The sequence below is a fragment of the Octodon degus genome, unplaced genomic scaffold, assembly GCF_000260255.1.
Source record: "Octodon degus isolate 3935 unplaced genomic scaffold, OctDeg1.0 scaffold00006, whole genome shotgun sequence".
Taxonomy (NCBI): domain Eukaryota; kingdom Metazoa; phylum Chordata; class Mammalia; order Rodentia; family Octodontidae; genus Octodon; species Octodon degus.
In genome coordinates this window covers 28,311,597-28,321,554 of record NW_004524582.1, presented here as the reverse complement: position 1 = coordinate 28,321,554, position 9,958 = coordinate 28,311,597, and the positions used below count along the sequence as shown (strand labels likewise).

At 50.5% G+C, this 9,958-nt stretch overlaps 1 protein-coding gene across 2 annotated transcripts in view; it reads right to left on the bottom strand.

Annotated features, from left to right (window-relative positions):
- Slc2a9 (solute carrier family 2 member 9) overlaps positions 1–6,499 on the bottom strand; it is a 188,691-nt gene extending 182,192 nt beyond the window's left edge. Inside the window, exon 1 of one of the 2 annotated variants that reach the window (XM_023699664.1) lies at positions 6,170–6,499. Coding sequence is in view for 1 of the 2 variants with exons in the window: in XM_023699653.1 (XP_023555421.1) it covers positions 6,347–6,377 (31 nt within the window). In the remaining variant the exon portion in view is untranslated. The remainder of the gene's footprint in view (positions 1–6,169) is intronic. The other variant, XM_023699653.1, reaches the window with a different exon arrangement.
- Positions 6,500–9,958: the final 3,459 nt, after the last annotated feature.

Below are 9,958 nucleotides of genomic sequence, written 5' to 3'. Positions count from 1 at the left end.
GTCTTGCCTCTAGCCTCTTTGTAGGGAGTTCTGCTGAAGAGTTCTGTGCTGGGCCTGCACTCTGGGTCTATTCAGGATCCCACCCGGCCCTGGGTCATCTCACTCACTCGCAGGGCCTGCGCTCTGGGTCTGTTCAGGACCCCGCGGCCTGGGTCGTCTCACTCACCCGCCGAGTAGCCCACCTTTCTAAACAACTAGACAACACCCAGCTCACAGATAGACTCCATGTCTGCACACACAGCAGCTGCCACACTAACACAAGAGACAAAACATTCACTTTAAGACAACCTATCACGGTCCACTCACCCTATCACCAGTGAGCCCATCACACATAACGCCAGCCTTAATGACTCTTCATGCAGCAGATCCACCTAATGTTCAGAGAGGCTCCTTTTATCACTATTTCCACCTATAGCCCTCTGAATCCCGCTACCTTACTCTGTATCTCTGATGAAGTCACCCAATACAGTTGTGTCGAGGTCCTACAGATGACCCCACCTCCCTTTCCTCACATTGGTATCAAAAACTAAAGATTGGTACCCTTCCTCTTCAATATGATCATGGTAAAATGACACATTCAGATCACAGACCCTCCTCTTGCTTCCCATCTTATAGCATTTAACCATGATGACATGTACTCATAACATGCTGTCTTTTTAAACTTTTTCAAGGTTCTTCAGTCTCCAATGCAAGCCTTCACTAATAAAGAACCTCTAGTCCTAGCTGAGACACCTGGCACTAACTTCTACATGGGCGTAAGCCGTCATCCCATCAACCCTTCTTGCCTCCCAGATGATGCCCCGTTCAGCAGGAAGCTGTCTAAGAGACACATCGCCCCTTTTCATAACAACCAAAAGATGGGAATGAAAGGTTCTGGCTCTAGTATAAATTGCTGAAATCATTATGGTGGTCATCTAATATGGCTGATGCCCTTAAAACAAAAGCCCATCATCCCAAGACCACCTCCCTGCTTCTTCTCCAACTTAGCCCAGGATATAATTTACTTCACCCTTCCTGCTGCCTCAGGAAAGACCCCAATCAGCCCCTCAGGTATATCTAAACATCCCCCCTCAATCCACCCCTGGCAAGAGGCCATAAAAGCCTCAGCCTCCCTTTGTTTCAATCAAGAGAATTCCTCATCTTCCCCACATTCTCTCTCTGTCCTCAAAAAAAAAAAGTAAAGCCCCTTTCTCTTTTTTTCTTCTGCCTGTTTTTTTGCTGCACCAAGTACTTAAAAAAGACCTATCAACCTCCCTTCCCGCTCCTTCCTTTGCTCTCCTTTTGCCTGACATCTGGTCACAACTCTGTTCCACCAGGTGCTTCTGCCTGGAGCTGACCAGCCATGCAAGTCTGAAAGTCTTAAGCATGAGCCAAAATAAACCTCTCTGCCTTTGTGTTGCTGGTGTCAGGCATTGTGTCACATGAGAATAAAGTGACTAAAATCCTTGCCTTCCTCCGGGCTGCTCAAGCCCACTCAGTCTGAGCTTCCTTTGCAGCCCCTGGGGCAGCTCCAAGTGGAGTTTGCAATGGCTCTGAGGTCAGATAACATCATTCCAGTGCATGGGCTAAGCCAGGAGAGCTGGCCACAGCCAAGTGGAAGCCTAAGTAAACAGCCACTGCTGGCTTCTATTTTCAGAAACTGATACCGATCAGCATTTAACTGGGATTGTTTGAGCAACATGTCAGAAGGAACCAGTGAGTCATTCCAGACTAAGGAGCTGGAAGGGAAGCTGCACCCCCGCAGTGAGCGGTGAAGAAACCTGCACTCGGAGCTCTGCTCACCTCCCAGGAAGAAGACCCACCTCCACTACCAGACCCTGCAAGTGCAAGGCTGTGGGTACACACACGGTTAGTCCTGGGACATTGAGCAAACCGAATTCACAGAGATTTGATAATGTACCTGAGGCCACATGGCCAGGAACCAGGGCGGAAGCCTTTGTCCTTTCCCATCTCCAGCTTCCCCAAGACATAGGAGGAAGTGAAACGCACCCACTGCGCTCTCTGCATGGCCAGCAGCACCTGCAGAACTGGGTCTCAATTTCAGGGAAATCTGTTGGTAAAAACTGAGAGGTGGGGGACACTGGGGCTCTCCTAGACCTCCAAGTTCCTGTGAGAATCTGGGCAGAAAGCAATTCACTCTAGGGCAGCACCTCTGGGTCTGCCACGTGGGTCCAGAGCCTTCTGGAGCCTTCTATGCAGCAAACACCTTGAAGGATCTATAGTGTCTACCATTCGGCATCATCCCTTTGGCAGTGTAGATCGGGTCAAGTTGTCCCACCTTTGTGACTTGTGTGGGAGGGAGCCAAGTTCCCCCTCCAAGCAGCACTTAACTGAGGGTTGTTATAACCTGACCAAAGCGCCGCCATCGTGTTCTGTATGTGCCATCTTAGTGAACCATGTCAGCTGCTGTAAAATGTGCCTATTTCACAAAACTTCTGTTTCTGCAAGCCCTCACCCCACCCTTGAGCTCCAAAAGTGTCCACTGCTGTTCTTACACCCTTAAATTCCAAGAACCTCTCCAGACCCCTAACCGTATCTAGTCTCAGCAGCTGCCATGTCTCCTTGAACTCCCTGAGTTGTACCCCACCAGCTTTGCGGTTTTAAGCTTTATAAACCCCACGCTCCCCACCTTCGGCGCGCACTTAGGCACTATGTGCCGGGTGTTGCTGCTGGGTACCAGCTAAAATAAAGCGCTTCTTTAACTTTTGGACTTGCCTTGTTGTCATTCGATTTTTGAGCTACAACAAGGGTCACCTGTGCTTGGTGGCATCAAGGATGCTGATTGTTCAGCCAGACACTGCTGGTGAGCCAAAGCACTGGCCATCTTCTCTAGGGTCTCAGCCCCTTGGTCCACGTTCCCAATCTCATATGTTAAAGTAGCATTCAGCAAACCCGCTGTCTCTCCCTGGTCTTTTGTGAGCTGGGTAGGATTTTGGTGCTAGGGTTTTTCTAGAATTGCAGACTCATTGTTCCAACTATAAAAAGTGGAGATAAGAGAAAAAGGAAGTGGACTGAGACCTGAGTAAACAAGGACAATGTGGACACAGGACTGCTCAGAGGGCTGGAGAGCTTACGGATGGCTAAGTAGCGGGAGTAAAATCCATTAGTGATAAGCTACTTTCCTCTGCCAAGAATCCAGCCCTCCATTCATAAATAACCTCAAGGAAATGGCTGTGTGAGCGCGCACTGCTGTTTGCAACCATGGTGTCTGTCTTCCTCTGGGGCAGCTGGAGCTCCCCACTGCCTGGTGAGGAAACTGTGATGTGGGACCACCCATTCAGGTCAGAAAGCAAATACGAACGATCAGTCACAGTATTTCCGGTAAGGTGCTTGGTTTTGTTTCCTTCCACATTTGGGTGAAAGGTTCCTATTTTTTTTCTAATCATGAAAACTTATTATTTTATAGTGAAAATTTAACTTCATTCTAGCCTGAAGTGCTCACAATGATTTACCTTTCCTTTCTGCATCACATACACTCTGTCTTCCACACACGTTTTGAAGTGGAGTGATGATTTTACTTGGCAAGATATGTTTAGCTATGTTCTACTAATATGCAATTTTAAATATTAAAAGTAACAAAACATTGAATACATCAGAATAAATGGGTAAGTTCATGGATACATATAGCCTAGCAAGAGTGAATCATAAAGAAATGCAAAATACCTTTACTGTATGCTGTCCTTATTCCCATCCCAGAAACAAAGGTGAAGGCCCTGATTGGCCTAGCCCACGCCAATCAACAAAACAGTGTGGGGCCAGTGAGATGGCTCGGGCTGGGGAGACAGTTCAGCAGAATAAGTGCTGCCTGGCAAGTGCAAGGGCCTGAATTCAGTCCCTGGTTCTGTGCCTCGTCAGTATGGGCACATCGCAGGCTCGTGGACCAGAAGCGCCAAGGAGCCCTAGGACTCCCTCCTCCTGCCCAGACGGGAGACACAGACAATGTCATGTCCCAGGAGCAGGCTGAGGGTCTTGGAGCCTCCAGAATGGAGGGTCTCTGTCATGTGCCACTTGGCTGACTGGTCTGACCCTATGAAAAACAGGGTGAACGTCCTCTGTGTGTCTGCCCTTCACAGCAGAAGACCCAGCACTTTAGAAACGAACCAGCAGCAGCCCAACTGCAGCTGCCTGATTCGACATCTCTCCTTGATGCAGAAAGATCAATGTTCAATGGCTTGGTGTTCATTGAAGCCATTGATTGGACGGCAGATGTTTCCCCAAGCCAGTCAGAGGGAGGACCAGAAGCAGTTTCCATTTGCATGGGACAAAATGTGGACCAAAACAGCATCTCTGAACTCCAGACCGGACCGCCTGCTGTGGACCTGACAGCACCACTTGGATGGTCCCAGAATGTTTTTCCCCTCCCTACCCCAGGAATGATCCCAGTTCTCAGCCAGCAGCCCAGCAGCTTCTGGTTCAGCTGGGATCACAGCACCGCCTGTGGTTCCCTGCGCTTCCCTGTTAGCCCTGGGCCACTTTCAGGGCCTCGCTGGTTCCACGTCCAGGCTGCATCTCAGTTCTGTCTGCTCCCACGTGCCCACCCCAGCCCAGGCCCAGGCCCCACTGCTCTCCTGCCTGAGGGTTCGCTCAGTGGCTTCCCCAGCACAAGGGAGGACAGCTCACCCCAACCACACCTGCCCATGGGCTCCAGTCCTCCTCACAATCCCTGCCTGTCGCTGTGGTGCCTGGCAGCCGTACTGGACTCGGCTGTAGTGTGAGCCCTGCTGCAGCCGGGACTGCATCCTCTCAGGCAGGGTTGTAACCAGCACCCAGAGGCAGCCAGCTCAGTAAGAGCTTTGTGAAAGCTTAACTGGAAATCTCACCATATACAACCTTGTAGCAGGACAGTCCCGCAACATTCCTTCTCCTGTCTCCTGCTTTCATGCACCACCCCCTTCTTTTTGAACAATCATCTACCCAAGAGACAACAGCAGCAACTGGCATGTCATGACAAGCAGCCCGTAGTCAGAAGACCAGAATGACAGGCACTCCAAGCATGAACCTACTATTACAAATTGCCATCTTCAATGCAGTTGCTTAGATCACAGGTGTCAGTATGTATAGTTAGTCAGAGTGAGAATCTTTACAATTAACTGCTAGATTAAAAAAATCTTCTGGAGATTCTCAGGATCATTGCCTTGCCCATCTTCTACATATAACTGTATGGCTTGACATTGTCATGTTTCCTAGCTCTTCTCCTTTCCCTCTCTTGATTAGTTAGTCCTCGAGATCCTGCTTTCCTTTTACTTGTATTATACCTTTCTATTTGTATTTCTTCTTTTGCGTTCTTATACTAGGGAAACTGTATGATATTTACACATGTGTGTCTGAATATTTTGCTGAGTTTACACACTTATAATATTAAAATAATGGAACTAAACAAAAAAGGGGATACAGATGAATGTCCATTTTGTATCTGTGTATTCAAAGTGGTTAGGATAGATATATAGTTACATTCTCTTAATGAATAGAGGGATTTGTTCTAATGGTGTTTGTAAATAGGATCTCAAGTCCGTGTCTTGTACAGCAATTAACCACTAGGAAGAATGTATGCAATGTGTGAATTATTGAAACTGTCCTACCAATTTGATTTGAAACTGTCTCATTGCATTTGTTTCTCAATAAAATTATGGAAAAGAAAAAAAAGAAAGCTTAACCGAAGTGTGGCCCAACTATTCCCAGAGCTCCGTCCTGTGCAACCCTCGAATCCGAGCGAGCGGCACTGGCCCCTGGCACGGGATCAGGCACTTCCACCTTGTTGCCAAAACAGTGACTTGCGTAGTAGTTCCCTCCGTTATAATAAGGGCCCTGCGGGAGGGCCTCTAGAGGAAAGAAGGCACAGCAGCGTGACAGCCTGCCTCAGGATGGGCCTGTCCCCAGGCTCTGCCCTTAAAGGGTGGCACTTTCATCCTAGAAACAGAGCCAAGGTCCCTGGCTGGGCAGTGAGGTCCTCAGTCGCTGCTGACCTGTCACCCTCGCTGAACCCCGGGGAAGATATGAGGGGACTCCCCCAGGAACCCCACAGGGTCTCCCTCCTTTCCTCCCCGGTGACCTTTTATTAAGGATGTGTCTCAGGAACCCTCCCCTAGGACAACACCTCTTCCTCTTAAAAAAAGAACTAGGAATTTGTGTATAAAACAGAAGGCCAGCTGCCACTTCTGTTTCAACTTACCAGGTCAGCTGACAGTCCCTCCTGTCCTGTGCTGGTCCCTAATGCCCCTGGAGGAGTGTACACCTCCAGAACACAGTCCATTCCTCTGCTCTGTTCCGGGTCAGTGGAGTCGCCCCACAGAAGCAGGGACCCAGAGGAAGCAACCCTTAAGTCTTACTCTCCTTTGTCCCGCGTTACCTCCTTCTGACTGTAAGTTTGAAAACTTCATCAGCAAGCTTCTTTTTGTCTCCTCAGAGTCAGGTTAAAGAAAAAGCACAGGGCCATATAAACATTGATGTATAGAGCGGAGCTCAGGAAGGAGACTGTGAACAGACATCCCGGCTTCCCTTCCTGTTTTTGTAGCGAAAGAAGGAAATTGGTGTCTGCCAATTGGTTTTCTGTAAGGGGAGGCGTGGCCAGAGGCCGCACCCTACACTCGGGGCCTGGGCCTTCTGGGAGGAAGGAGGCCTGGGCCTTGGGCACCCTCTGTGTTCCTTGGCCTCAGCTCTCCTGGTGGGGTGCCATCCTGAGCCCCAGGCGTAGCAAGCAGAGTGGAGAGTGGGCCGACCTCATAAAGCAAGGATAGAGGTGAGGTGGGATGCAAACTCCCTTCCCAAGTCAGGGTCTCCCTTGCGTCTTCACTTCCCCTGCTCCGGCTGCTTAGGCCCTGGGCAGATTCCTATGTCAGTCTGCTGAGCTCACTGTGGCGCGGGGTCACAGTCCGCCCTCCTCCGTCCTCCTTCTTTTTTTTCAGAGTGCATGCGGGTCCTCACCCTGTGCATCCCCGGGACTCTCAGACCATTCCAAAGGGTGTGCACAGCCAACAGCAGCCCAGGCTCACCACTCCCCCTGGTACTTGTGTGGTTACATGGTGAAGGAACTTTACAGACAAGAATGTATTGATCACTCTGCACGTGTCAGCCACTCAGAGCCACCCTGGAGGGAGCAGTATTTTATCCACATTTGCCAATGGGAAATCAGAGGCTGAGCTTGGCTCTGGGGTCCCCACAAGGTTCCTTTTGGGACCACAGAGAGATGCAAGTGGGGGCAGCCCACTCTGCTGCACACCCTGACGTCGTGGACCAAGTCTACATGCCTGGAACTGCGGGCCCTAGACTCCGAGAGCTGGTGATCTTGGGCATGTTGTGTAAACTCCTGGTCTCTGTCCTTCTCTGTGAGAGCAGATGACACGCTAGCCCTCTGGCTTCCTGGGGTTGGAGGACACAAGCGATGGAAAGTGTACTCCAGCATCTTCCTAACTCATCCTGCTGCCTCTGTGGCTGACATCTCAACACAGACTCTGAAAGGTAAGCCTTTTCTTTCAAAGGTAAGCGACTTGCCGAGCACATCAGCAGCACCCACTCCTCTCCTCAGCCCCAAGCGCAGACAGAGCATGCAAGGGTGGCCCTGAAAAGCCGCAGCTCCATTTTCTTTCCACAGGAAAAGGGCTGATGAGCAGCAATGGCCAGAAGTGGAGAAGCAAGCGTGGAGATCCACACTGTCTCTCTGTGCCCCCCTCCTCCCTGTCCCTTGCTGTAAAAGACCCTGGCCCACCCACACGTCAAGAGGGGATTTGATCTCCTGGGAGCTGACTTTGAATAAATCCTTTTGCCTTTTTACCAAAAGAAATGGCCTCCCTCCTTTGATGTTGGTCAGCTGCCAGCAACAGATCCTGAGCTTGTGAGCCCGAGGGGCCCATGACACTTGTGTTCTTGGCATCCTGCTCTTCATCTTTCATACTATGAAAACCTCTAGAATGTGCAGCTTGTCCCTCTGATCATGCGTGACATCCCAGAGCTTCCACTAACCTGAGGGCCCCAGGACACAGCCTCAGTGTCCTCGCCTTGCCCTCTGATGCCCGACGACACAGCTGCGCCCACCTCTCCAGTCTGTTGTACCTTTGGACAATGACCAAGTCACCCCTGTTCCCTCCCACCTACCTCCACAAGCCTGGTTCCCCACTGCCAGAACTTCTACACAGCCTTCTTATCCTGCAGCCTTCTCCCCAGCCTGTGGCTTCTCTTCTTCAGTTCTAAGTCCCAGTGTCACCGCCCTAGAGACCCCATTGCACTAGTCAGCCAACCACGAGCCTCTTACTTTATTTTAAATCTCTCCATAATCCAAGTGTCCTATCTTGTGTGGATTTGACATCACTGTCTTTTGTCTTGGTGAGGTAGGACAGAAGAAAGAAAAAGAGGTAGAAAGGAGTCATGGAAATCTTAAAAAAATTTCACATTTGAGAAAACATTAGCAGCTTCCCAGACCCAGCTGACGTTGCCCAGGGTGATCAGGTCAGCTCTCCTCTGGTTCATGTTAGGCTGCTTCCCTGCCAGAGCCGTTACGCTCAAGACCCCTCAGGAGCACTGAAAGTCCACACATTGGCTTACTTGAGAAAGTAAAGAGCAGAAGCCTGAACCTAAGATAAAGGACCAGGTTGGGAGAACCCAGACAATGCATGTTTAAAAACCCTAAAAGCCAAACAAAACAACACTGGGCCCATCCTAATAGAATGGACTGGTACCCTTCTGAGGGGCTGCTTTTTCCTGGGTTTTCCACCCTCAAGAGGAGCATAAATGTTCCCAGTTCCAGGAAATAAGGAATCTCATTTCTGAGCAAGCATGCATTGGTTTCTGAGCAACCAATCTTGGCCCTAACGCCTCTGCCTAATAAGCCTTCCCGTGTCTCTTACCAGCACATCCTCAAAATTCTTTTTCCATAAGGGAGTCAATGAAGCTACAAGCTTGTTCTACAAGAACATGTGGTAGTTCCTTGTGTCAGCCTTGGGAACCACCTCAGACCCAGCCTGGCAGCACTGGGATATCAGCCTGTCCCATCCACTACTACATCCTCAGCATGACTGCAGGCCCTAGAGATGGAGCGCAGATATGCTCCTGAGACTGAGCAGTGCCGGGCCACCAGCCAGCAGTCAGCACTGTGGTGACATCTTTGTTCAGTGTAGGTGAAGACCAGGTACCATCACAGTCCGTTCTACACCTGACACTGATTCTGTTTCTTGCCGAGATCCTGGGCCTTGCAGACATTTGTGATGAATGGCAACAGGCTGTGGTGCTCACCGTGTGACCTTGGGCCAGGAGCTCAACCTCTTTTTGCCTCTGCTCTACCAGGGCAGTAACAGCAGCACCCGCCTCAACAGACCAGTGTGACAGACCAACAGCTTGAGACATGCAAAGCTGGGAGAGCAGCCGGCATGTGTCAAGAGGGCTGTTGCGTTTGCTCTGGGCAACACTTCACCCCCACACCTGAACGGAAGCTCAGGAGTTGAAATCATGTGTTCCGACCTCAGTGCCACTTCTGCTTCTCTTCATCCATCCTTTCTTAGGTGTCACTTTGACCTGAAGCCATCGAAAGCCAAGACACCATCTGTTCTCCATGACAGCATTCAAGCATCTGAGGAATGTGTCGATGGACCTTCCCTGGAGCACAGCTCAGTGACCATGGGGAATCCATTGGGTTCACCCCAACAGCTCCCCCGGACCCGCTCATCTGCCTCAGACATTGGTGCTGGGGAAAGGCACAGCTGCTACTAAGTCCAGCCCTCCTAAGCTCATTCTGTTTTGCTCAGCCGTCAGCGAATCTGTGCACAGCCCTATGCACTGTGCTGCTGAACCTGCCCCTGGCCACCAGAGGCCATCCCTCCCCACAGCCAGCTGGCCTCAGGTGTTGTCCTGCCTGTGTCAATGCACATCTCCAAAGAGCTCCAGCCCCCATCCTTTCTCCCCTGCCACTGGATCACTGGAAGCCGTAGGTGGTTATTCTAAACACCACTCACAGCCTGTTGCTGACCTGACA